The sequence below is a fragment of the Tetrapisispora phaffii genome, chromosome 2 (assembly GCF_000236905.1).
Source record: "Tetrapisispora phaffii CBS 4417 chromosome 2, complete genome".
NCBI classification, from domain to species: Eukaryota; Fungi; Ascomycota; class Saccharomycetes; order Saccharomycetales; family Saccharomycetaceae; genus Tetrapisispora; species Tetrapisispora phaffii.
The window spans coordinates 19,348-47,192 of record NC_016521.1 but is presented as its reverse complement, the minus strand read 5'-3'; the positions used below and the strand labels follow the sequence as shown (position 1 = coordinate 47,192).

Sequence of the window (27,845 nt, the reverse complement as noted above, 5' to 3'; positions counted from 1 at the left end):
GGGCATAAAGTGAAAATAATTAATTTTAAAAACTATTATACAACTATTATATCCAAAGGACATACGTTTTCTCTCTCAAACTTGTAAGGGAACTTTCTATTTTGTCCAAAGAACATATTATAATTATTCCATCGTTAAGTACATATTATTTCATTAAATAAAATTCAATCTGCATTTAACCAATTGATTAAATTACGTAATTAAGTATATTTTATAATGTTGACTCCTTGTATGTTAATATATAAGCTCAATTAACCCTTGGACCTCTGAACAACCTTTTTGCTGGTTCCGTTTTGATATTGTTCAGTAACCATTGATTAATATTATGAGACACTTGCTCTTCCGACCTTTGTACTCGGCTCCGCTATAAAGACCCTTGAACCGCAAAATTAAAATGTCAGTAATGCGGTTATGGAGACACTAGTACTTTAGTTATAAATCAATATTAAAATAGTGCAATAGATTGGTTTAAGGAGATTATAGCAATATTAATACCTATATGTATCAAAATATGGGGAAATAATGACTGGTTAATATATAAGTACTTCATCAACTGCAGGAAGTTTCTTATTCTTAAAATCGTTTTCTTTTGAAATGATCAGTGCTTTCTTTTGAACACTGAATTGCAAGTGTCTTAACGGGCATTGAAGGCTTTGAATATAGTAGTATGTCAGAAGTTCAAATTGCTCCTGAATTGTTGTCTGGTTCTAGTACTGGAAACGTGACTCCAACTTCTGGTTCGGACTCTACAGACAGACTAGTAACTCGTTCTGGTTTAAGTAGGCTTTTCAATAACGGTAATTCACCCAATCTTTTGAACATTAGGTACCAAGCAAATGAAATATGCGACTCTGAGGAAGAACGTGATGGCTTACCAAGATATGACTCGGCTTCATATGAGATGAGTATTGTTGACTCGGAAACCGATCCCTCGACGACGTCGAATATAAACCAACTGTCTTCAAATGAAAATTTTACAAAAGGAATTCTAAAAGTAAACGTTTCCGGGATTAGTCACTATAATGTTAGCAGTCATGCAAATTCTTTAAAAATGCTGATATCTTATGATGATGTATCAATGTCAAGCTATGGTAGGAAATCGAGTAACATTGAGCAAGCTTTTAGTTCAAGTGACACGAATGAGAATACCACATCAAATAGGTTTGGAACTTGGAGAGAAAACGAATCAAATAATAATTTTAATACCAACGAATATCTTTCTCCAATTGAATGGTCGACTACTATAGTCTTTGATGTAACTAATGATAATTCGAATGTACATATATCTTTATACAATGGCCTTCAGGAAGACAGGTTAATTGGCAATGCCTCATTCATTCCTGAAACAAAATATTTGACTACTAATATAATCAGAGGGTGGTATACCTTAACTGGTGGGGAATCATCTGAAAGAGGTGATGAAAATGGAGAGGGAAAGTACAGACTGTATGTTGAATACGATTATCAGGTTGAGCATGGCAAGAAGTTTGTTCCAGAAAATTTCGAACTTTTAAAACTACTGGGAAAGGGTACATTTGGTAGAGTGTACCAAGTTGAAAAGAAAGATACAGGGAAACTTTATGCAATGAAGGTAATTTCTAAATCGCATATAATTAAAAAGAATGAAATTGGTCATACCTTAAACGAAAGAAATATACTTGTCAAAAATGTAATAAATAGTTGTCCATTTATCGTAAATTTGAAATATTCATTTCAAACTAATGAGAACTTATATCTCGTAACTGACTTTAAAAGTGGTGGTGAATTATTTATGCATTTACAATATTGTGGAACCTTTGAAGAGTCTCGTTCGAGATTCTATGCTGCAGAGTTAGTTTTAGCGTTGGAATATTTGCACGACAATGATATAATTTACAGAGACTTGAAACCAGAAAATGTTTTATTAGATGCAAGCGGAAATATTTCACTATGTGATTTTGGCCTATCGAAACTGGATATAAAGGGAAAAACACGTACGTTTTGTGGAACTACAGAGTACTTGGCTCCAGAAATATTAACTGAGAAGAGTGGATACACCCACATGGTTGATTTCTGGGGTCTTGGGATATTAATGTTTGAGATGTGTTGTGGATGGTCCCCATTCAAAGCACCAACTATTCAGTTGGTGTATAACAACATTGTTTTTTCAAAGATTAAGTTCCCAAAATGTAACCTTAGTCAAGATGGCAGAAACTTTATTAAACAACTTTTGAATAGAAAACCAGACCATCGTCTCGGTTCAAATGATGGAGCTAGAGAATTGAAGAAACATCCATTTTTTAAAGATATAGACTGGGTAGCAATGTTGAAAAAAGAAATTGAGCCACCTTTTATACCAATACTAAATTCTGACAAGGATACTGCTTATTTTGATAAAGAATTTACTAAAATACCTAAAGAAAAACTATCTTCGCATTCGAATTATTACGACAACGAATTATCAAATAGTATGCAGAACTGTTTTTCTGGATTCACTTTCGAAGAAGATTCAATATTATCTACTAACAAAAAACAACAATGGATTCCAGCTGCATTCCCTGAAGATTCAGACTTATTGATGAAAGATGTCAATATTGAAACTAGAGTCTCTGCTACGCAAGAATGGAGAACTAATCGTTTAGATACCACATTCGAGCCTTTGGATTTGCATGACAATGGCAATAATAAATATATCCCATTAAATCCTTCCTTATTGAGATACGAAGGAATCGATTCTCGAGAATAACAAATATTAACTTTATTCTAATAATATTAACGTTTTTAAACTGTGACGCCAATTCCAAAATAATATTTTTAAGAGCAGCTTTTTTTAAGACCTAAACTTAAAAAAAGCCACTAGCTCTAATGACTTAATAAATAATAAATAATAAGTATTTAATAATTAATAATTGATAACAATACATATCGCGACTTTATCTTCTATATTTATACGTTTATATATGATAATATACAATAGTTGTTTTTAGTTTCATGCTTCCTCCACAGCTAATGTAACATGATTATCAAATCTCACTGAGGCACTTCTAGATTTTTTCCCAGATATGTTTTCAGGTATCTCTAGATCAAATTCTTTACCATTCTTTAAGAGCTCTGTGAAATCAGGTCTAGCAGCTCTCATAGATGATTTACGCCTCTGTGAGGTGGTTCCATAAATATTATCGCTGTGCGATACGGTTAATCTTACATGAGGTGACGTGGTAATGTCTGTAGTTTCTTTAATTTCTGACTTTATTCTATCAATTTCATTTTCACATCTCTCACAGTTACAAGCAAAACCATAATTAATCAACAATATTTTTCTTCTCAGTTCTACATCATGTAAAGGATTGATATAAGTAGTTAATAATTCAGAATTTTTTGAAATTGATTTCCTTGCATATAATTTTAATTCCTTTGTATGGTAATCGACCTCTACTCTAACATTTGGCTCACAATTATGATTGACTAAAGAGTAAATTGAATAAAGTTGTGCACTTTTGTGATTTAAGTTATACCTTCCAATATAATTTAGATATTCTTCATAATCAATGTCAGATTCTGGAAATGCTTCCTTGAAGTAATTAAAAGACTTTTCCCAAATTTCGGAAGGGTGTTCATCTGAGATCGAATCATTAGTGTCCTCAAGTGATTTTTCAAAGTTTGTTAAGTTATTACCTTGATACCTATCCTTTTGCGAAATATATGCTAAATAATCAAATTTCTTTTTGATATCGAATTCATTTTTATGATCTATCATAGAGGCTGCATAAATATGACCAATTATGTAACCTTCAATAAAAACGCTTTCTTTACAACATTTTTCGAAATTCTTCCATTTTTTTGAATTGACTTTTAGTTTTGTAGAACTTTTAAAGGGATGCTTTAAATATTTGTGAGTAAAGTCTCTTTTTAAACACTGTTTAGAACACCATACAGTATTAATGCAAGATTCACAATCGAGACCATTTTTAATTATAAACTGCTCAGAAATTTCATTCATCAGCCTACCACACAATGCACATGCCTTCCCCGCTTCAATTAAGTTCAATCTTTCTATAGGAGGGACAATTACAATTGGTTCCTCTTTAAAGATCAATTCATCCTTCTTAAAGTTTTTCTTTGCAAATAATCCTCTTCCTTTTGATAAGACATCTTTACAATCTGTTACAAAGCAGTTATCTTTGGCATCGTTACTGTTCAAAGAATCGTACATGTTCTTGTCAGGTTTGACAATGAGATCATTATAACTTTTAAGTAATAGATCTTGTTCACCAATGGGATCTGTGTTATCTCCATTATTATTTTTAATGCTATCAGCTCGTATGTTTAAAATCACCATCACATGATGAAATGTAAAGATGTCAATCTTCCATTCTGGTTGTCGTCTATTTAACTCTTTCATAATTAAATTTTGAGTTGAATTCCCCTTACTGAGCTTATTGTCATCATCCCAGATTCGTTTGATTTCATCGATCATTTCAGTTTCACTGGGAATTATGAACGTGTTCGGTACATAAACATCTGAATCATTCAATGAAAGAGTTTTAAATTTAAGTGTCATAGGCATCTTCAACAAATTGCACTATATCAAAGATATTTCTCTGTAACCTCTAACGAGACTTCCAATATAAAAAGGGTACCTTATCGTATGGTAAACGCCCTCTATTCCGGATTAGCCCTTACCAAGTCCACCTTGACCTGAGAGCTTCTATTTAAATTGCTACTTCTTTCTATGTGTATTATCACAGAATAGTTAAACGTAAAGAGGTTGGAATAACCAACTTCTATCATCAATAATGCAATTTATAAAATTGATGATACTGATCTGATTGCTTTAAGCTGAAAAATCTGAAATATCGTAAAACCGAATATTTGAGAATACGCATTCTGGTAACACAAAGGATATAAGGAAGTATTTCAGAGAGTAGTGAAAGGAGAATACATTGTTTTTGATAGTTTCATATTCCAATTGTGCTCATCCACTAGATATACATAAGTGCTATTTACTAAAAGAAGGTGGCGAGATTAGATATTGCTTCGTAACTTACATCGTTTAGTGAAACTAAGAAAGAAAATGTTTAGAAGATCTGTTGGACAATTGTTCAAGAGAACGTATACTCAGACAAAGTTTGTGACGAATGCTCCTAGAAGGAGATGGATTCCATATACTGTATTTGGGGTCAGTTTCTTTAGCGGATGGTTACTAACCCAACATATGACATACACCGACCTGGTAGCATATTGGAGATACGATAAGCTACCTTCGGACAGCGAAGAAGTTAATAAATACAAATTAAATTTGACCAACAGACTAATGAACTTAGACGTTGTCAAAGGACTTGAGGCTAAGGGGTACCATGAAGTTTTCCCAGTGCAATACAAAGAAAACAGCAGTTCTGTAGCTAATTCGAATAAGGACACAACCGAGGGCAAAAAATTAATATCGGATACTTTAAGTGTTCCTGGTGCCATTGCTATTCCACCTAAGTTCTATTACGACCCAAAGACTAAAGAGACGATTGGAATATACCACCTGGGCATGAAATTGACTGGGTATCCGTTCTTGATCCACGGTGGGATCCTTGCCACTGTTATCGAGGACCAGATGAGAGAGAGTGTGAAACTGATCAAGAACAAGGTACCAAAGGGCATAAAGGACATCACGGTGTCTTACAAGCTCCCAACTTTAGCCAATCAATTCGTTGTAGTTCGCACCACCAAAGTCGAAGAGTTCGGCAACAACATCAAATTATCCATTGAAATGCTTGACCAGACTGGAGAGAGAAAGCTCGTGTCAGCTCGCGGGACCTTCTCGACTTGATTTAGCGTCATAGCTTGTATCTCGCTAGATAGTTTTTACAGTTTACCCCAAAGACATATCATATATATTTGTAGATATAAGAACCATGTAAATAGATATCTGCACGCACCACGACCTCAGCAATGCCACGAACAATAACACTGTCACCGGATATTGTGACGTAGCAGCTCCTAGATACCAGATGACAGTGTCCTAGTGTCCCAGCGTCCCAGCGTCCCAGGTCCCAGGTGCCTGGCAAACCGGCGACCGGCGACTACAGGCCCGGAAGCGGCCTTGAGGGAATTTTCCAGCCTTAAAGCTCAGCTGCTCAGAAGGTGAAAATTCGATCTCAAGAAGTTAGTCATCGAGAAACGTTCACCAGTTCCTTTGATCTGTTGTACCCAGACACACATATATATAAGAGCCAGGAAGGCGGATAGATCTGTCAATGGTGCAAATTTGACAATTGGGTTCATACTGTTTTTGTTTTTATAACGACCAGTTTAAAATCGAGTGTAATTGAATTGTACTCATTAAGTAAAGGCTCCTTTTGCGTTCTCATATACTCCCCAATTCACGAATAGTTACGGTTTTTGAAGATGCTAAGAAACCAATTTTTTAGGAGTCAGACTGTTTTTGCAGGTTCGAAGAGATTTTATTCTGTTAGAAAGTTAGCTGAATTAGATGCTTCCAAATTGATTGTGAAACAGGTCAGTGAAAAATCCTCTCCAAAACCAAATGACCAACTGGTGTTCGGTAGCACGTTCACTGATCATATGTTGACAATCGAGTGGGATGCTAAGAAAGGTTGGGCTAATCCAGTTATTAAACCTTACGGCAACTTATCTCTGGATCCAGCATCTTGTGTGTTTCACTATGGGTTTGAATTATTCGAAGGTATGAAGGCCTATAGAACCCCAGATAACAAAATCACTTTATTCAGACCTGATATGAACATGAAGAGAATGAACAAATCTGCAGCAAGAATCTGTTTGCCAACATTTAACAGCGATGAGTTAGTTAAGTTGATCGGTAAGTTAATCGAGCAAGACAAGCATTTGGTACCACAAGGCCAAGGTTATTCACTATATATTAGACCTACGTTGATTGGTACTACCGACACTCTTGGTGTTGGTGTCCCTGACAAGGCCATGTTATTCGTTATCAATTCCCCAGTAGGTCCATATTATAAAACTGGTTTCAAGGCCGTCAGACTGGAAGCCACAGACTATGCTACTAGAGCTTGGCCAGGTGGTGTCGGTGACAAAAAACTAGGTGCTAATTATGCTCCATGTATTTTACCACAATTACAAGCCGCTTCCAGAGGTTTCCAACAGAATCTATGGTTGTTCGGTCCAGAAAAGTACATCACTGAAGTCGGCACAATGAACGTTTTCTTTGCATTTAAGAATTCAAAAACGGGTAAGAAAGAATTGGTTACTGCTCCATTAGATGGTACCATTCTGGAAGGTGTTACCAGAGATTCTGTATTAACCTTAGCTAGAGAAAATCTAAACCCTAATGAATGGGAAATCAATGAACGTTACTACTCAATCCATGAAGTAGCTGAAAGAGCTGCTAAAGGTGAGTTAATAGAAGCTTTTGGTTCAGGAACAGCTGCAGTTGTGTCACCAATTAAAGAGATCGGTTGGAAAGACAGTTTGATTAACGTTCCATTGTTACCAGGTGAGCAATCTGGTGCTTTAACTAAACAAGTAGCCTCCTGGATCGCCGACATCCAATACGGCAGAACAAAGCACTCCAATTGGTCACAGGTAGTTGCAGACCTAAATTAAGAACATTACTCAGCAACTTGTAACTTTCATATATTATATATCCACAAATATAGATTTTTATTATTCAAGAGTCTCTCTGCGTTTGTTCTGCATTTTTCAACAATGTATTCATCCTAGCACCTTTTGCTTTTAAAAAATACCTACTTGAGGTTGGGGAAAGTCTGAACTGTTATGCCTCATAAGATGAAGACCACTTTGTGACTTTAGAGGTCAAGAAACTTACAACCAATGGGCGCCCAGTTAACATCTAAAAGTGATTGTTTTTATACTTTTGTAGTCTCAGTTAAGATTTTTTAAATTGCACCCAATTTTGAAAAATCCGATGAGCATTCGTTACAAATCTCAATATTTGAAAGTATAAGATACTTTGATTAACTAGATATGTTTAAATAAATCTCAGTCTTACGGTTACTAATGAGCCTGCTTGCTACCGTAACAGTATATTCACATGCATCTTGGTGTGTTATGAAATATCGGTAACTAGTTTTGCATTTAGTGATCGAAACATTTGATGTTGATAGAGAAACTACTATACTGAGAGATCATACCCTACACCTTTACCCGTTTTGCAAAATACAAAATTATAGAGATTTAAGAGCAATCATATATTTAGAGGTTATTTTGGATACCATAGAATTGGTTTTGTTATGCTTTTAATTGCTTTTCTTTTGATAGTGAACAGTATAGTTGCTTTTTGCGATGAGAAGATTCCTCTGAAAACTGCCAGAAAAGATGTTTGGGAACACAATGCTGTTGCATCTTGTGCAGCACATCTGAACACACTAAATTGGGGGTTTGATCATGAACATACGGCTTATTATGCTTTGATTTGTCAATATCCTCCAGCATTTGACTCTTGGGCTATGTGTATTCAGGATATGATTAATTTAGAAGTAACTACGGAAACGAAACAGGTATCCACATTTGAAAAGAGTCTTCTGTACGTCCAAGTATTATGCTCCTATGTCGATAAGAGATCTGCAAATATCAGTTTAGAGCAATATTACTTTGGTATAGAAAATGGCACAAAATTCCTAGCGGACATTGCATCGATCGAAGATAACACTGACGAGATCTTCTATCATCCTATAAAAGTTTCTGTGAAGAAGCTGCGGAGACTTGGTCATGCATACCATGGGTTCTCAAGAAATTTAGACACAAGCCAAGACTTCGGTTTAGCTATTTGCTTTTATTTTGCATTTGTTATAACACTTATAAGTATTATAAATTTCTTAAACTTTAATGCATTCAAGTTGCTATTTCATAAGTATAAATTAATCAATAAATTTAGAGGAAGGTTCATCATCCCAACTTTATTTCATAAGCATGCCGATTATTTTACCTTTAACAGATACATAACAGGTCTGTTACCGACATCATGCGAAGCTATGATGCTATGTGGGTATCTTATTTTGCATTTAATAGTGTTGTTTATTTCATATGAATTTGATCCATATAATATTATATTCAAAAGCAGAGGAATCCAAGTAGCACGTTATTTCGCTGACAGGACTGGCATTTTAGCTTTTGCACATTTCCCATTAATCATTTTGTTCAGTGTAAGGAACAATTTATTTATGCACTTAACAGGATTTACTTATTCAACATTCGTTACACTTCATAAATGGATTGGTAGAATGATGATACTCGATGCCATGCTTCATGGAATTTCGTACTCAGTATATGCAATGTTGAATCAAACATTCATTTCCTCAAATAAGTTATCATTTTGGAGATTTGGTGTAGCGGCGATATTTTTTGGTTGCATAATAATAATTATGTCTTTTGGCTTTTTGAGGAAACACTATTATGAGACATTTTTATATACCCATATATTGATGGCTAGTTTATTCTTTTACAGTTGTTGGAAACATGTAGAACACATTGGCTGGAAAGATTGGATTATTTCAGCTATGGTTATATGGATCACCGAAAGAATATTTAGAATAGCACGGATTATTACTTTTGGTTTTCCTATAGCAAAACTTCAAACAAGAGGGGAGGATATGATACATATAAATATCCCTAAGAATGGAAAGCAATGGCATTGTGAACCAGGTCAATATGTGTTTGCATATTTTATGGATCCTTTAATATTTTGGCAATCTCATCCTTTTACCGTAATGGATCTTGGAAATGAAATTATAATTATTATAAAAGCCAAAACAGGTTTAACAAGGCGTCTACATAAGAAGATTAACGACGCTGGTGGAAATTATATGATGAAAGTATCATTAGAGGGACCATATGGTTCAAGTGCACATGTTCATAGATTTGATAACATACTCATATATGCTGGAGGTAGTGGTATACCAGGTCCTTTAATGCATGCCATTGAATTATCAAAGAAGTTTTCGTCTGAAATGAAAAAAAGAATCAAATTAATAATCTCAGCCAGAGAACTCTCATTTCTACTTTCCTACAAAAATCAGTTATTTATGTTAGAAAATACTTCGATTGAAGTGTTAATATACATCACAAAGCCAAGAGCAGAACCAATAGAATTAGATGATCTATCTTTGGTTTCAGATGATTACGGGAGCCGAGATTCAGTAAGTATATTTAGCAACTCAGTTTCTGAATTTGAACAACAACTGTCAACTTTTGCAACTTTTCATAATGGTAGACCTAATACAACTGAAATATTAAAAGAAGAGTTTGCTTTGGAAGGCTCCTTAGCAATACTAGCGTGCACTCCTCCAGCTTTTGTCGATGGTATTCGTAATAGTACTGCTCAGTTGATGATATATCATCCAGAGAAGGTTGTACATTATTTTGAAGAATACCAAGTATGGTGAAAAGCAATATTTACCCAGCATAGTCCCACAAGTATAACAGCACTATTTATTGTGCATTCAATGTGCTGTTCAAGAAGATAATTCTAATTTTTTAAAAAATTTAATTGTATCAATTCATATAATTTGAAGCATAAAGAGAGTAAATAACGCCAAATCGAAATAAAATCGTCTAGGTCATATCGCTACATTAACTTGCTCTAGCTATAATAATCTGTTCTAGTCAATAAAATAGAATTTATACGGAATGATCCAAGTCAGTTATTCTTACGATCTCAATAATGAACTGTATAGAAACATCTTACACAGTTTAGTAAAATATGGCAAAAAAAAAATATTCAATACTGAATCATACGTACTACTAATCATTATGGTATATATGGTAACATATTCTGAAGCAGTACACAAAATGTAATCTAGTTCTTTCGTATCGAACATATGAAAGAACTTAACCAGCCCTATATATTCCTTATGTATCTCAGAGGGTGGTCTAAATGGAGTCTCGTTCAGGTTCTCTAATGTACATTCACCCCAAGGTTTTCTATCGAGAACAAGTAAATGTAATTAGCGTCAAACAGCATTTACTTGATACAATATAACAAAATACAGTCACAATCTCCAGATCTCAATGTCATCTCGTTTAGGTACTAAATTCTTTCCATTCAAAATTTTTCACTTCTTCCGATTTCGCGATCTCATCGCATCGAAAAGGACAAGGTACGACTTGTTCGTTTAGGAAAGGCACCTGTAACGATTAATGAAAGATACTAAGATCAAGATAGTTCCATCTCTAGGAACGATTGTAATCATATCTATATACTATACGATTACAGGATTCATTAAACACATTCTGAAATTTATAATATTTTAGAGGTCAGTGAGGACCAAAAAACGAAGTTTTTAACGACGATTAAAATGACTTTTGGTATCGATATTATTTTAAGCAGAATTAAAACTCAAGGATGGTACATATTCACGATTGTTTTTATATTTTGAATCGTTTGCATTTCGAAAGCTGAGAAGATGTGAAGGAAGATAAGGACAACATCAGCAATTATTATTTGTAAACAGAAACATGGAATTTTACAGTTTTGTTCGCTTGATGACGAATGGGTGATATATTGAGAACTCAATTATTGCATTTTCACAAATTCTACGGTAAATTTGATTATAGACTACCTTTCAAATCAATACAATTATTTACCAGATCATTTTGCAGTCGTTTGGAGGTTTATTTCTAAGATACCACTACATGTGTTTTTCAATTTACCTACTTTTTGGTGTAGTAATTGGCGCTACTCTGTATTTAAATTTGTTGAGATCCTTTACGCAAAATGTCATCGATTTATATATAAACAAGACATAATTTTACTTTCTCATTGTTATATTACTGAAATCAAAATATATATATTTTCCTGATATTTTGTTGTTACTTAAAGACGATAATTAGAGAGTTAAATATTAACAAAAGGATAACAAAAATGCAAATGAATTTATTTGCATTATCAGCTGTGATATTTCCAGCTTTAATTAAAGCCGCTACAGAAACAGTAACTGAATTTTCTACCGTTTTAGGAAACGGTGGTTTCACTTATACCACTACTTATGACACTTCCATTGCCAATGTCACTGGTGCTGACGGTATTGAAACTCAAAATGTTATCTACTATGTCAAGACACCAGCTCACATTGTCCGTACTACTTCCCTTACTGCCTGGACCGGTTCTTACGATGATTTGTACTCTTCCTTAATCACCACCGCTGTCGGTACTGATGACCTCACCACTACCACTACCATTTACTTCATGAGAACCCCAGGTCCAGTCAGCTTCTCTACTGATTTAAGAAACGGTGGTTTCACATACACCACTACTTATGACACTTCCGTTGCCATTGTCACTGGTGCTGACGGTATTGAAACTCAAAATGTTATCTACTATGTCAAGACACCAGCTCACATTGTCCGTACTACTTCCCTTACTGCCTGGACCGGTTCTTACGATGATTTGTACTCTTCCTTAATCACCACCGCTGTCGGTACTGATGACCTCACCACTACCACTACCATTTACTTCATGAGAACCCCAGGTTCTTCATCAGTTCTAGTCTCATCTTCATCAGGTCCATCCTCATCTTCATTAGGTTCAGCCTCATCCTCAGCATCTTCATCTATTACTACTTCTTCATCAGTATCGTCATCGAAAACAAGTTCTACTGCTCAATCAGTTTCTGTCCCTGCTGCATACACTACCAGCGTAGAATACCATGGTGTTATGATGAAAATGATTGTCTCTTATGATGCTGTTGTTGAAGCTGATGGTGATATTGATATATCTACTACTAGTTATATGGTTGACGAAACCACCACGACTGCTGTTGTGAGCGTAACTGAAACAAACACTGTTACAGTTTTCACTCAATGTTAAATTCTTTAACACTTTAAACACAATGTTTATTCGAATATAGATTTTTTTATTCATTTTTATAGATTCACATATAGATAGAATACCGATTAATAAATGATATTATTAATAGCACAATAGAACAATGTAGGAGTAACAAATAACCAGAAGTGTCATTAAATATATTAAAATGAAAAATAATACTTAGTTCATTGTAGTAGTTTTCATGCCTGAGAATTTTTATAAACCAGGATACTTGAGCTGTAAGCAATTTAATTAATAACGTTTCTAACTGCACTTTCAAAGATTATTTATCATTATAGTGCCCGGTTCAAAGCTATATTGATATTAAATATCATGATCATTTATTATTCAATTATCAATTACTACTCAATTGCGCTAAGAATAAAAATTAATTAACTGAACTTCCATTGTTTGAGTATAGTTTAGTATTGTTTCGAAATCTCTACATTTCTTCTTTAATATTCATAACTGTTATTATATATATTCAGAGCACAATTGTTTGATAATGCGGCTTCTGCCACTTTAGTTTTCCTTAACGTCACATAGCAGGACTAACGGAAATAAACAATAACATTTTATATGGAATCCAAGATGGTTACCTCGAGAGTTCATCATCTGAACAAGGGATCATAACTAATCAAACATGTGTCACTTATTTACTGAGTAAAAACCAATGGATATTACTTCTCCACTTCAAAACTTTTAAAGATAGTTGTGCGTATGAATGTAGCTATATTTTATCCTAATGACGAAGGGTTTGATTTAGTTTGAAGACAATCAAGAGGTTCTAGCAAAGAGACACTTAACCATTTCAATGGCCCCTTCACAAAGTTATGTTAGTTTATGTCTAACACGAAGAACATTCGGGTTCGAAAAGGCCTCAGACTATGAATTAAAAAAGTTTCTTGTCTTGTAAAGAAACGGGATGACAGTCTAGACACTACAATAAGTTGAACATCTCAGATAGTCTATGTTAAATTTTAAAATATATCACTGTAGCTAGTGGTAAAGGGTCACTTGAGTCTCACCTATTGGAAGGAAACTTATGTCTCATCAATTTTAAATTGCACCCAGTTTTGTCTAAGGCATAATTAGTAAAATGTTACAAGACTAATACATGTTGGTACGGTTTCTTACCCATTAAATGAACCTAAACCATTTCTAATATCCAACTCTACCAGTCATTAAAATTACAACTAGTAACTTGAATACCAATTCTGCTTAATTGTTGATTCCCTGAGGTAATTAATGGTTGCCTTATTACTTTATCTAAATCAATTGAAACAAGAGGTTCTGCACTGATTCAGCAGAAGTTTTCAGAACCATCTTGAGCTTACGCAGATAAATAAGAAAAATCATATCTATTTACTTTGATTAGTCCTTTTTTGAGTTAACAAATTTAGATCTATACACTATTAACAACTGCACATCGTTTAATGACTATGCCCGGCTCTATTTAGAACAACCTCTTTTGTAAATTTAGGTTTCAGGTGGTGTACGCCAATAAAACATTTATAACGAATCAGACTTGATTTTCTATTGTTTGACATCTTAGTTCATTAATACTGGTTCTAAGCGTAGCATGCTATTGTTGACATTATCACAGCCTGAGGTGTGTGTTTATCATATAATAATCAAGAATGTAGAAAATAAATGAATCACAATTCGGCATTACAACTACTACTGAAAAAAGTTCGTCTTTTTAGTGCAATACTGTCAATATCAATATGTTTTTTGTTTCGAAGATTGAACCTATTTAAGTCATACTTAGGTGCAATATTAAGTTTGTTAATTATAAACGAATAGTTTACCTTACGATTTTTAATCATATATTTGGAATTTACAAAGACGGTATATTTTATCAAGTAATTCAAGGGAAGTTTTCTAGTATTAACCTTGTTGGAAAATTTCGAATACTCTTCTCTATGCCCGTAATTAATTCGAATGTAATATAGAAATATTACTTTTAAACTCTCACTTCATACACATATAGTTCAAGATGCATAATAACTCTTTAATGGAAAAACTCCATAATATCGAAAAAGTATTCTGGTTGTAGTTTCCACCGTAAAAGGATGCTTTGTAAATATTTTTGTCATAATTTCGGGGTATACATTGTCCAGGCTTCAGATCTTTTTAATAACTATGGTTCGAGGACGAGATGCCATTGGTACACTCCACAATCGTGCCTGTTTTGTTAATTGACATTAGCGACTACTTTGACCAAATACTCTTTGCTTCGTTAAATAGTCAGGGTGTCGATTTACTTGAATCTAATCAAACAGATTTTTATTCAACGTCATTGCCAAATATGATAAGGAACCATTCATCAAACTTACGGATAATTTCAGTGAATTGGATAATGCTATCCTGGAGGAAACTGTTCGAAGGTTATTAATAAAGCGATAAGTTAACCTCTTATAATGTCAACTGCCAACATTATTCAAAAATGAAATATAAAAGTAAACCCAATTTAATATATATAAGAAGTCAGATTCTTTAATTTCCTTGAAAGTTCCTATTAAGTCGGTTCCAAATTTAAGTACATTTCCTGTTGCTTATCATATATGAATATATCTTAGATAGCAAGTTGATGAATCTTAGCACCATCTAAATTTTTAAAAAGTTATTGAAGGAATAGGTTTAAATACAAGTCCACAAAACCATTATCATTGTTTTAATTCGATATCTCAATCATTAGTAGCAATATAAATAGTTCTTTTATCTGTTTATAGGATTAAACATTTTTCTGATTGGAGTAACTTTTGAAAAGATGTCTCATAAACAAGATATGTATATCAATTCCGATGAAATAGTGAATGACGACATAAAATTAGAAGACTATCAGATAAGAAATAAAATCTTGAGTGATAAAGATGCAACTGAGAGTAATGCATCTGAAGAGATCACCACAAACAAACTCAAGCCCGCAGTAAGTTCCACTGGAGTCTACAATATGGAAATATATGCAAAGTACTATGCCAACCCTTTCCAAAAATTTCTAATTTACTTTTCATTGTTTGTTATCTATTATGCATATGGTTTAGATGGTAATGTTCGTCCCACATACCAAACATTAGCAACTTCATCTTTCAATAGACATTCGTTAAATTCAACTGTGACATGCATCAACCGTGTCACTTCTTCTGCTGGTCAGATTTGGTTTGCAAGAGCTTCTGACATATTTAGCCGTGAATTTTCAATGGTGATTTCAATACTCTTTTATGTCGTAGGTACTATTATTTCATCACAAGCAACATCAGTTGCAAAATATGCAGTGGGTGCTTGTATTTATGGTATTGGTCATGCCGGAATCGTATTATTGTGTGAAATTTATATGGCAGATTTTTCGAACCTGAATTGGAGAGTAGTCGCAGAAAATGCTCCGATGTTACCAGCAATAATAAATACTTGGGTTAGTGGTAATATTACTAGTGATCTTGGCAGTAAATGGCAATGGGGTCTAGGCATGTGGGCTATCATATTTCCTGCGTCTTGTATTCCACTTTTTGTATGCATTTACCATATGAGATACATGGCAAAGAAGAACAACGAGAAAATCAGAAAGATCTTCGAGAAACCCAGTGAAATAGCATGGAAAAAATACTTAATTGATATATTTATTTGGAAATTGGATTTTATCGGATTGGTTTTGCTAGTCGCGGTATTTGCTTTAATATTAGTTCCATTTACGACCTCCGGAGGACTGCACAGGGAATGGAATAGTGCAAATTTCATAGTGCCAGAAGTAGTTGGTTGGGTTGTGGCTCTGCCAATATTTAGCGTGTGGGAATGGAAATTCTCAAGATATCCAATTTTAAGGCTGGACTTAATTAGTGATCGAGGGATCTACTCAGCCCTCTCCATTTCATTTTTCATTCAATTTTGTTTGTATGTAAACGACACATATTTGTACACATTTTTATTAGTTGCCGTCGATCAGACTACCAAATCAGGCACCCGAATCAACTCTTTGATGTCGTTTGTTAATGTTATCACGGCATGTTGTCTTGGGTTGTTTATTGTCAAGATTAGGCGGACTCAGATATTTATCGTTATCGGCTGTGTATCTTGGTTTGTGGTTTATGGACTATATGTCCACTACAATGGCGGATTGGGCAGTCGAAGTGGAATCATAACAGCTTCTTGTCTCTCCGGGTTCGGTTACGGGTTCATCAAATCACCATTGAAGGCCTCACTCCAAGCGTCCTCGAATTCACACCAGAACCTAGCCATTGTCACAGCCTTATTTTTAGCCATTGGTAACATTGGCACGGCCTTTGGAGCTGCAGTGGCCGGTGCCATTTGGTCTAATCTCTTACCACACCGTCTCGAAAAATCAATTGGGAATGTCACACTGGCAGATTCGGCGTTTGACTCGCCTATCAAATTCATCAAACAATACAAATGGCATACGGCGGTTCGCCAGCATTTGGTGAGCTCATACGGCAGCGTGTGGCGGATCCTAAACATTGTGTGTCTCGTGCTAGTCATCCCAATGCTAGTGTCTTCATTTTTGTTAAGAGACAGGAAGTTGTCAAACTCAGTGGCGTACGATCAGAGAGATTTTAGCCCAACGGACTGCGAGGAAGAGAACATCGGCCAAGATCGCAGAAGTTACATCGGCGATCGGTATGCAAAATTCAGAGTTCTGCGTGAACGTATCTTTAAATAGAAACATAAATATAAACAACACATCACATATACCACAAGTACAGCACGTCTAAAGTTATTGCGATGACTGGAAAGGTCTCTACAACATGCGATTCATTACCCGGGCCTGCCCTTTGCCGCAAGCGCTGCAAACTTGAAACACTTTTTAACACGTCCGGAAGCGGATACGTAAAAATATCACGACAAAACACCGAAAAGCAGCACACTTCGAAAACGTTTTGGTCATCGTCACCTGCGCTAACCACCATCGTGTGCCGTCGACAGCCCTGAACAACTAGCAAACCCAATCGCATTGGCACCACTGCATTTGTGTCTCCGCCATCCAACTACACAGCTGTGTGTCGTTGTCGCCCTTATCAATTCAAGAAACATCCATTGCTTCTAGAAAAACAACCTTCAGCAAGACCAATTTAGCAACAAACCTTCCCAAGCGCAGCAAACGATGAAGAAGTCAGTGGCGTGAAAACAACATTCGCCGCAAATTCTGAAACTTCTTCGCTTTCAATTTGGGCGACGCCCCGCCACGCCCGCACGAACGTGCTGGATCTCATGGTGGGGCGACGGTTTGGCTGTGCACTTTTTGCTGTGATATGCAGGCTGTTCTTTGCTCGAGACGGGCGCTATTGCTTCGTAAGAGACAATGGATAGACAGCAAACAGCCACGAGAAGAAACTCTCAAGCTCAAGCAAAACCTTTGCTTCTGCTCCACGAAACTCCGGCGAACATGTATGCCTGTTCCAGTAGTGTGCAGTTTGGGGAGGGCTGCAGCCCTCCCCAAACTGCCAGAACGCACACAAGAACAATGAAAACATCGAACAAGAGTAGCAAACAAATTTGACAGCAAACTGGGCATGCTAGGTCGAAATGCCCTGTCTGCAGATGGCGAACGATGCAAGAAACTTCAGCTTTTATGCATTCCGATCTTGTGTCCAGCCGCTACGCCTACAACAGCTTGCTTATCAATGAAAAATAAGCCATTGCTGTGCAGCATTGCATGTTTTGCTGTTGACAAAACTATATATATACTCAGTAATAGACGGTCTTATAAACAATTTCTAATCGACAAGTTTTATTCAAGATATATAAACAATTGAGTATTTCTGATTATTAAGAACTTTTTTCTTTTTCCACTTTCAATTGAATTCCTAGTTGATAGTATCGTTCTTGAACGTCTCTCATCTGTATTTTATACTCGTTTAATCACTAATTGTACTTAGCGATAACGTCTACTTCCTCTATTAGAAATTTTTATTTCTAATTCAAATTTTTTGATACCTTTTTCCAATTAGTAAGCAAAATCGTTAAGGGTGAGCGAAAAGTGAAATATTTGTCTAATATTATATTCACAACTAAAAATAAAAGGTCGGTATAAATACTTCAATTGAATTCCATATTCTACATTGTAACCTTATCTAAATTTCAAACATGTCTATTGTTAATAAAATTATGTTCTGGAAGTCTTCCAAAAAAGAGGAATCCAAGAAAGCTACTCAAAACGCTTCTACTCAAAAAACTGCCAAGAAAGCCACGCAAACTAAACCAGAAATGCCATCTACTATGAAAGCCGTTGTCATTGAAGAATCTAAACCAGTTGTCAAGTCTGACATCCCAGTTCCAGAACTTGAAGAAGGTTTCGCTTTAATCAAGGTTCTTGCCGTTGCTGGTAACCCAACTGACTGGAAACATATTGCCTACAAAATTGGTCCACAAGGTGCTATTTTGGGTTGTGATGCTGCCGGTGAAATTGTCAAGTTAGGTGCCGGTGTCGATACTGAAAAGTTCAAAGTTGGTGACAAGGTTTACGGTTTCATTCACGGTGCTTCTGTTAAACACCCAGAAAACGGTGCCTTCGCTGAATACGCTGCTATTGATACCAAGATCTGTTACAGACCTGCCAAGGACATTTCTTTGGCCAAGAAGGACTTACCAGCTGGCCCAGTCACCACCTTGGAAGGTGCTGTCTCCTTCCCAGTCTCTTTAACCACTGCCGGTTTAGCTTTAACTAACACTTTCAAAGTTAAATTGCAATGGGAACCTGCTGAAGCTCAATTGAAAACTGACCTATTAATCTGGGGTGGTGCTACTGCTTTAGGTCAGCCATTGATCCAATTGGCTAAGAAATTAAACGCCTTCAACAACATCGTTGTCGTTGCATCCAAGAAGCATGAAGAACAATTAAAGGCTTATGGTGCCACTGAAGTTTTTGACTACCACGATGAAGACGTTATCTCTCAAATTACTACCAAATATCCAAATGTTACCAAATTAGTCGATGCCGTTTCCAACAAAGAAACCATCAACCAATTATACCAATGTGCCTCCAAGACCGAAGAATCTACTTTATTACAATTAGTCACTTTAAGCATTGACGATATCGAGGAAGCTAACAGAAGAGACAACGTTAAAATTGTTGGCTTCTTATTATACAGTGCCACTGGTAAGGAAGTTCCATTCCTACACATGGTCATCCCACCATTACCAGACTTCAGAAAGGATGCTATTGAATTTATTGAATTCATTAATGAGAAGATTAACAACGGTGAAATTCACCATATCCCAATTAAGGTCTTCCAAAAAGGTCTAGAAGATGTCCCAGGAATGTTGGCCGATATCGAAGCAGGTAAGAATTCTGGTGAAAAATACGTTGCTGTATTATAAGTTTCCATTTTTGCTTAAAGTAATTCGATTTCTTCAACAAGTTAAATAATATCTATTTAAATTAACAATATAATAACTGCTATTAATAATATTTTAAACAATTTCTGTTAAATAATATTCCTTGAATATGGCCTTCTCGAATGAACCTTGATCAAGTACTTGAATAGAGCAAAATTATGTGTTTTTCGAATAGTTATAATTGGTTATCAAATTGAATAATATCTGGACCAATTTATTAACATTTAAGTTAATCGATATTGTCACAGGTATCTAATCAGTTGGAATTTCATCGTAAAATATCATCTGAAGAATCATTGAGATTATTAAATTCCATATTAAATCGATATTGTAATCCGAACACCGATATGTGTTATATAAAATAATATTCACTTCTAATATAATATTTAAAGAAGTTGATTTCAAATTCTAAAGAGATCCATCGAATGATTAAACTGTGTTCATCTTTAGAATTATGCAATCGTAAAAGGTTATATCTAAATAGTATTAATATTGACACTATTTTAAACTAAAACTTAACGATAAAAATGATATAAGATTTTGCAAAAAATGGTTCCTTTGACGATGCTGCTAAGTGGAAACCCAAGATATTTCCTTTCTGAAGAAAACTAAAAAATTAATTTCTTAAATGTTCCATGAGATACCAGAACTTCTCGTAAGCAAACCTTTCACAACGGTAGTAACTTCAGTATTGTCAATGATTGGAACTCACTATTTATATGGAGAAAAATACATTTTCTTGGGTTGCATTGTCCAGAGAAAAACGTCCTTGATTAAAGACCTTATCATGATGTTGCTATTTACTGCTGTTTATCATATAAATATAAGCCAAACGTTTATCTTTCTCTTCCAATCTTGGCAATTTCAACTCAAAAATTTAATTTTCCAATTGCTGCAACGATGACTATAAAATTGCCCTCGGGAATGAAACTTTATTTCAGGTCAACATATTTATATATTTGAGGAAATTTTTGTAAAGATGATTAATAATTTTAATGAGGTCGTAAGTTAGCGCAAATATTTATAAGAGCAGGAGTCCAGGATATAGAAACAGGATAAGGTACTGCAACGAATATAAACATCCATATCTTCTCAGACTACTTCATAATATGATTTGAAATTTCAAGATGTTCATCACACACTCTAATGCTAGAGGATTAGTGGCGACTCTATCCTCTTCTCTTTGCATCCCAACAATTTCTTCTGATAATAATTCAGTTATTTCATATTTTCTAGAACTTGTTCCAAAGTACTTATACCACTGCGATAGCAAAGCCTGAACATGTTAGAAATCTGTCAGAAATTATCGGTAGTTCTTCTGTTATGTATGTAAGGCAATCAACTGACTTTACATTTACTTTTAAAAAAGGTCTTTGGCAGAAACTTCCGTTGATGGAGGGCTTGGCGATGCTTAGTTTACTGGAAACGAGAGCTATAGGTGTATATTCTGCGTCATAGCATCGTATTTCCATGAGTTTGTTGGATGTTATAGTGCCAATTGGGACTGATTTGCTATCGAGAGCCTTTATAGGAACTGGTATTATACTTTTCGTCTAAAGCTAAACATGGCAATTTATGATTTGATCGTAACAATAGCGAAGAGTCAGATGCTGATATAAAGAAACGTTTTAGCAATTATTTACCTGGCTATGTTATAAAACAAGGAATGGATCTGTTTAGACAACCGCTATTAAATTTTATGATTCTTACCATCCAAGATAGGTTGTTATCTTTCAATACTCGCTAGCGAAATGCAACCAGAGACATTTCACTGTACAATTAGACAGTAAGTTAATATTTTTCATATTGCTAAGATAGTAATCAGAACTATTGGAAACACTTAATACTATTAGCATTAAGTTGTAATAGTTATTTGTACGACTAGTCGAGTTATAATCGCTTATCGTATTTTCCGTATCTAATCTATTTGAGTATTATCATAGACTACAAATGAGAACATCAGGCAGATTAAAAGATATCCTATTTATGTGATTTATTTATTCCATCTCCTTAATCTGATAAACGTTTCAGATACCGAGGTATTTTACCAATGCGATGCATATTAAATGGCATTTGTCTGTTGGTATAATTATATTTTTTATGTATCACTTATTTCATATAGATATCCACGGAAAACATAATAAATACTGACAACTAATGAATTGCCAATTACATAAAGACAAACGACACATTTGGGATAGAATGCTGAATGCGTAACTGAATTTAACCTTAAGTACCATTGTCTTATTTCATAATTTGTATTGACTCCATCCATATTTCTTATTTATGTTGTCTTGAACGTATATTCCTATTAATATAAACATTTATATGCTCATCGTACAATGCGACATGTCGAAAAAATGTTTTGTATATAAACAACGATTATTTTTGATATCAGTAGTTAGAAATATTTTACTCAATATTTATACATATTTAAATAATCTCCTTCTCAGATACGGAAAGGAACACGGCAACGCACAACGGCGCATACTAGTGTATTATATACTGTATTTACTAATTCTGATGTTTATTCTCTACATATCTCTACTACTAACATAGTAGCCCTTTTTTGGAACACGACAAAAGGCACGTTGTTGTTGATTTAGATCCAAGGCATCATAAAAATGACACCACCGATTCTTTAACAAACAGATTCAATAAGTTCAATATTAATGAACAATTGATGGGCGCTTCCACTGCCACTGCCGAATATTCATTGAAAAATGATGAGTCAACAAAAATTGATGAAAACAAAAGAGAAACACCAACGGCTAATAGCTATGTGCCACATTCTTCCACCTTACCTCCTCAACCATTACAAGATAACGGTGCCCAAATGTATCATAGAAATCATATGGGAGAGTACATCCCAGTTAAACCGTACAAAAACCAAAATGCCTTTCCAACGCAATTTCTAGAAAGGCACATTATCAAGCTTACCAACTTCCTTTTATCTGGGTACAAATTCTACGCCATCTAATGGCACTCATAGGAACGAACATTTAACACCACCTTCTCACCATTCTACTTATTTCTATCGTTCGGTTCCTGATAATTCAATACAAATGCGTTTTACAAGTGGATTACAGCTTTATTTGGCCACTTAGCCCAATACGGATATCAACACCTCATTCCACCATCACACGGGCAAATTAAACACCTCCCTCCGAGCATGACATTTCAGGTCTCAACTCACTGTTTCAACACTTTGTTCTTGTTCAGTTCTATCCCCAGGAACTACAAGATGATTATAATAAAGGTTTAGACTCTTATCATATACTTCAAGAAGCTATGGCTCTAGCCAATACTGCTCACAGCTCCACTAATATTATGAATAAACTCAAAAACCTAAATTATAATGGCGGTGAATCTGCATTCATTTTCATTTCCATAATTCGTGCATTGATCAATCCAATTCGTCCTGAGGAATATTTTCACTTAGAACCAATTATTATCAATTACATACTAAGCTCCTTGAACGGTGATGATGCTTCCATTAGAGATCACTTCTCACAATCACCCCATTATACTATCGAAGCCATCTTCGATCCATCCGCAGCAAGTAGAATACATGAAAATGAACAAGAATATCAACACCACCTCCACTTCTCAAACTGATATTTGTCACACCTGCTCCAAACCACGACGTGAGAGATTAATTTTTTAATCAGCTTCCTAGGTAGATGCAAGCATAAGATTTTATGCCTGAATATAATAATTAAGCAGTGTTCTTTATCTTATTTACACCTATATAAATAACTGTTGATGCTGCTCAATGATAATTCTGTTATCTGCTGCTTGAAATTCCAAGAAACTAGAATATTATGGAATGGAAATATTTTGTCAAAGTAATATTTTTAATGTATATCGCTAATAGATAACAGAAACCAATCTGGCAATTCTTGTCATCTGAATAAATATTAAGACGATTACTGAAATTCATTTCGTAAAAAGTAAGAAGTATAAAATATTATTTAGGATCTGATTTATATTTGGGCTAGTACCTAAATTGGTAAAAACGGTATTTATTATGACGTAGTTTAAGTTAATAATAGTCAAGTCGAGTAAATCGGGGCATTTACGAATAGGTATATGTACCAATGCTAACGCTCAATGCTAATACAATGATGATTCAGAAACGTCTATCAAAAAACTACATTATCTTGAAAATTTTTTAATTCACAAAATATAAAGTTTGTCAGCATGTCAATTTTGTCCTATAATGAATGACAAAAATTACAAGGATTCTATCAGATTTATCACAACATGCAATAATTGCTTATTAGAACATTTACTTGAATGGTTTATGCATGGAACAAAAGAGGTGTGCATCATCCTAACAAGAAACTGCAATGCTCGCTTCAGAGAATGAATGAACCAATTCATTAAGATGTAACAAATTGTACAGAAGTGGTAGGTAACTTTATTTATAGAGGATATTTGATCGTATAGCCACAGCTGTAATTGCTGTATGTGATAGTTCGGCACCAGACTAAGTATATATTGAGATGATATTTGATGTGATTATCTTATGAGGAAACGTATATGCAAACATCTTGGTTCAATTGATCCATATGGACGCCTGCGAAAATATCTGTACGGACATAGTATAAAGTGTTACCACAAGTTTCCTTCTATTACCATTAAATTTGTAACATTTATCTGTGAAATCTTAATAAGTACTTCCGAATCAAGAGCACCTGCCACGTTCCATTCAGTAAAAGACTTAACAACGAAACAACAAATGAAAAGGAACTCACATTCTATTTCTGACAATACTACCACAAATCAACACCAATAAATATTGAAAAATTAACTTAAAGTGTGCTTAATGTAATATATTTATATGATTATCAGACATACGGGCATTACTTTCCTCGACATGCATATACTTATGTGGAATTAGCTTTAGGATATTTTAACTATACTGCCAAATAATATTCAATTAATATTTATTGATGATAAATTGCTTCAACATATCTCCCCTCCTTTACATGCGGTGCTTTTTGATCTAATGTTTTTTATTAAACATGCTTTTGATCCTCTGGTAACGTCGTATCAGGTCTTATGTTTTTTATCCCAAGTTATAAAGACTAACATATCAACTAACAGAAATAAAAATGTTAATTTTTGAATGCTTGAGTCAATTAGTATTCTTACCCAAGTATCAATGTCCGCACAAGTTTGTAAAGAATAGATGATATATTTTTACTTAAGGGTCCACTAATTAGCTTATATGTGGTAATAATAAGCACTACAGTTTTACCAAAGAAATTTGACTACATCTATGTTTTTCACTATAGATATTTTTTAGGAAAAAATCGACCATGTATCATCATACCACACTCAAAGTTTTTTAAAGATGTAGATAATTGGAAATATCATCAGTGTATTGTAAGTGCTTATTCCATTTGACTTTTTTTTTAAAATGTTGAAAACAATGTTCTAATAGCAGATACGGTGCAAAAAATAAAAATCCGTAGAGATTACCTTTATGAAGAGCGTATTAAAAATATGTATTCATCGAAAATGAAATATATCAGTATATCTAGCAGATTTTTGTTCCTATAATAGAGTTTGCTATTTGAGACAGTCAAATTCAAAATTGGAGAATGGAAATACCTAAATATAAATGAAGGTTTCAGTATTGTAAAAAGGTAACCTCCTGTTTATCTGGAATATATTGTTTTGTCAAAAGTTATTATCACATGCGAACTTGAGCTAACAGCCAGTGACTACAATGGTAAGTATAATTTTTTATCTAAATGCCAATTTTTATTTCGTAAGACGTCATCCAGAAGATATTCTAAGATATATGACCTTTCGCCCTCTCCATTAGACTACTGATAATATATTCCACACACAATCCTTAATTCCTGACGTCTGTCTATAATAGCAATGCTTTTTAGCTTCAAGCTACCTTCTTCATCTTCCATTCGCTTGCTCTTCGCTTTGCGCGCTGCGCTGTAAGGTACTCGGCGACAACGCGTTCGACTTAGTAGAAGCAATAAAGTTTCGGATGGCCATGGATGTAGCAGTGTCACATCAAGAGACAAGCAAGAATATCATACTAATCAGCAAGTCAGGGAAACAATTGTACCGATATATTGTTGCTCAAATATATGGTATTTATTTCCTAAGGAAATTGCTCTAAAATACGCTCAACTATTATGGAAATATTATTCAAGAAACATCACCTTGCGTGCTATATAAGCAAACTAAAGTTCGGCCAAAAACATATTCTTGCATGTATATGCATGTATCCCAATTAACAAAACATATATCATACCAACAATATAACATTGAAGTGTTAAATGTTATTTCTTAAAAAGTGTTCTACTGGTTCTTACAAAAGTTTGCCTTGGAGTGTCAACTATCCATTAGATATGTTTATGGAGAAATCAGCGATTCGCATCTTAGTGCTGTTTTATACCAAGTTGCCATAAATTATCAAGAGAGAAGTTTTTCAAAGAAGACTCCTCTTGCAATTACTGCTACATTGGACATGTTTAGAACAAGTAAGAAGGTAATTGTTGCTGTTGGAAATGATAAAAGCAATACACTTCTAGTTCCAACACCCTGCTGGATCAGCAGTGCCAAGAAAAGAACGACCCTGAATCTCAATTTACAAGAAATAAATGCCACCACAATATCCAAAATAAATACAATGAATACTTTTTCCCCAACCTTATATCCAGACCGTATGGAGCTAGGGACATTGACTGAACAGGAGCAGTGTGTGTCACCTCTGCTAAAAACGGCTTTCTTTACTGTCAGAAATCTGGAAACTTATGTTCCAGTTATATTTATTAACTGTACACAGAAAGATGCAATCCGTTCAATGAAACTTATAAGATATTGCGTTCAATGCTGCGAAGATGGGCTAAAATATAGTCCTTTTATTTTTGTTAGTCTACTTGATTATCCAGTCCAATATGAATTAAAGAGGTCTGGGACAGCTCGTTGGGAACGCCTGATTAAGTTTGCTGGTAATTCACCTAATCCTGTAACTCTGATAGAAGTTTGTAGAAATATAGCTGAGAGAAGATATGGCAGTGGTGTGGAAAATGCAAAATTATTTCTCAAAGAGGGTGTCATAAGGAAGAGAACTAATTGTAGACATTATAGAGAAATGGGATTTGTTATAGCTGAATCAAATACTAACAACGACTGGAAACCACGCCGCTATCCTAACCCTCCAACATACAGCGAAATTATGCCCGGAACTTCAACATTGTGAGTTAGCCAACCATTATGTTAATATTAAATTCTATATAGCATAAAAAGTGATTATATATCATATCAATAAAAATATTATATACCATATATGTTATCTTTCTTATAATCGATAACTTTAATAAACCATCCTTTTTTTTCCCCCATCTTCTTTTGATACAGCGTATAAGATTAGGCCAATACCAAATCACCAAATTCAGTACGAATACAGCAACCCAAACAATAACTATTTGAGGAATTTGGCTGTAACTTAATTTATTGTTACCATCGCTTCCTTCTTCCAAGAGGTTACTGATAAGGAAGTCTAAGGTGGCTGCCAGCGTTGCTATTGCCGAAGGAAAATGATTTAACGAGAAAAAAATAAAGTTTAATGAAGCACAATTGAATCTTTGATGTAACTCCATAACAGCAACTTCTAACGCTCTAACCCTCTTTTCATATTTTCCAATCTGCTCTCAATTTC

General features: G+C 34.6%; 9 protein-coding genes across 9 annotated transcripts; 8 read left to right on the top strand and 1 right to left on the bottom strand.

Moving 5' to 3' along the window:
* Positions 1 to 667: 667 nt before the first annotated feature.
* SCH9 (serine/threonine protein kinase SCH9) lies at positions 668 to 2,725 on the top strand (the record flags this gene model as incomplete). The annotated part of the gene is made up of 1 exon (XM_003684082.1): positions 668 to 2,725. One exon carries the CDS (start codon positions 668 to 670, stop codon positions 2,723 to 2,725), a length of 2,058 nt encoding a protein of 685 aa, XP_003684130.1.
* Positions 2,726 to 2,968: 243 nt separating this feature from the next.
* On the bottom strand, positions 2,969 to 4,540 carry SET5 (S-adenosylmethionine-dependent methyltransferase; the record flags this gene model as incomplete). Its single annotated transcript, XM_003684081.1, has 1 exon — positions 2,969 to 4,540. One exon carries the CDS (start codon positions 4,538 to 4,540, stop codon positions 2,969 to 2,971), a length of 1,572 nt encoding a protein of 523 aa, XP_003684129.1.
* A 513-nt stretch (positions 4,541 to 5,053) lies between these two features.
* On the top strand, positions 5,054 to 5,800 carry FMP10 (Fmp10p; the record flags this gene model as incomplete). Its single annotated transcript, XM_003684080.1, has 1 exon — positions 5,054 to 5,800. One exon carries the CDS (start codon positions 5,054 to 5,056, stop codon positions 5,798 to 5,800), a length of 747 nt encoding a protein of 248 aa, XP_003684128.1.
* Positions 5,801 to 6,378: 578 nt separating this feature from the next.
* TPHA0B00210 (branched-chain amino acid aminotransferase) lies at positions 6,379 to 7,575 on the top strand (the record flags this gene model as incomplete). Its single annotated transcript, XM_003684079.1, has 1 exon — positions 6,379 to 7,575. The coding sequence occupies one exon, from the start codon at positions 6,379 to 6,381 to the stop codon at positions 7,573 to 7,575; it is 1,197 nt and encodes a 398-aa protein (XP_003684127.1).
* A 647-nt stretch (positions 7,576 to 8,222) lies between these two features.
* On the top strand, positions 8,223 to 10,373 carry TPHA0B00200 (uncharacterized protein; the record flags this gene model as incomplete). The annotated part of the gene is made up of 1 exon (XM_003684078.1): positions 8,223 to 10,373. One exon carries the CDS (start codon positions 8,223 to 8,225, stop codon positions 10,371 to 10,373), a length of 2,151 nt encoding a protein of 716 aa, XP_003684126.1.
* A 1,478-nt stretch (positions 10,374 to 11,851) lies between these two features.
* On the top strand, positions 11,852 to 12,796 carry TPHA0B00190 (uncharacterized protein; the record flags this gene model as incomplete). Its single annotated transcript, XM_003684077.1, has 1 exon — positions 11,852 to 12,796. One exon carries the CDS (start codon positions 11,852 to 11,854, stop codon positions 12,794 to 12,796), a length of 945 nt encoding a protein of 314 aa, XP_003684125.1.
* Positions 12,797 to 15,569: 2,773 nt separating this feature from the next.
* On the top strand, positions 15,570 to 17,471 carry TPHA0B00180 (uncharacterized protein; the record flags this gene model as incomplete). The annotated part of the gene is made up of 1 exon (XM_003684076.1): positions 15,570 to 17,471. The coding sequence occupies one exon, from the start codon at positions 15,570 to 15,572 to the stop codon at positions 17,469 to 17,471; it is 1,902 nt and encodes a 633-aa protein (XP_003684124.1).
* A 1,424-nt stretch (positions 17,472 to 18,895) lies between these two features.
* Positions 18,896 to 20,128, top strand: TPHA0B00170 (uncharacterized protein; the record flags this gene model as incomplete). Its single annotated transcript, XM_003684075.1, has 1 exon — positions 18,896 to 20,128. The coding sequence occupies one exon, from the start codon at positions 18,896 to 18,898 to the stop codon at positions 20,126 to 20,128; it is 1,233 nt and encodes a 410-aa protein (XP_003684123.1).
* A 6,523-nt stretch (positions 20,129 to 26,651) lies between these two features.
* TPHA0B00160 (uncharacterized protein) lies at positions 26,652 to 27,386 on the top strand (the record flags this gene model as incomplete). The annotated part of the gene is made up of 1 exon (XM_003684074.1): positions 26,652 to 27,386. One exon carries the CDS (start codon positions 26,652 to 26,654, stop codon positions 27,384 to 27,386), a length of 735 nt encoding a protein of 244 aa, XP_003684122.1.
* Between the last annotated feature and the right edge of the window lie 459 nt (positions 27,387 to 27,845).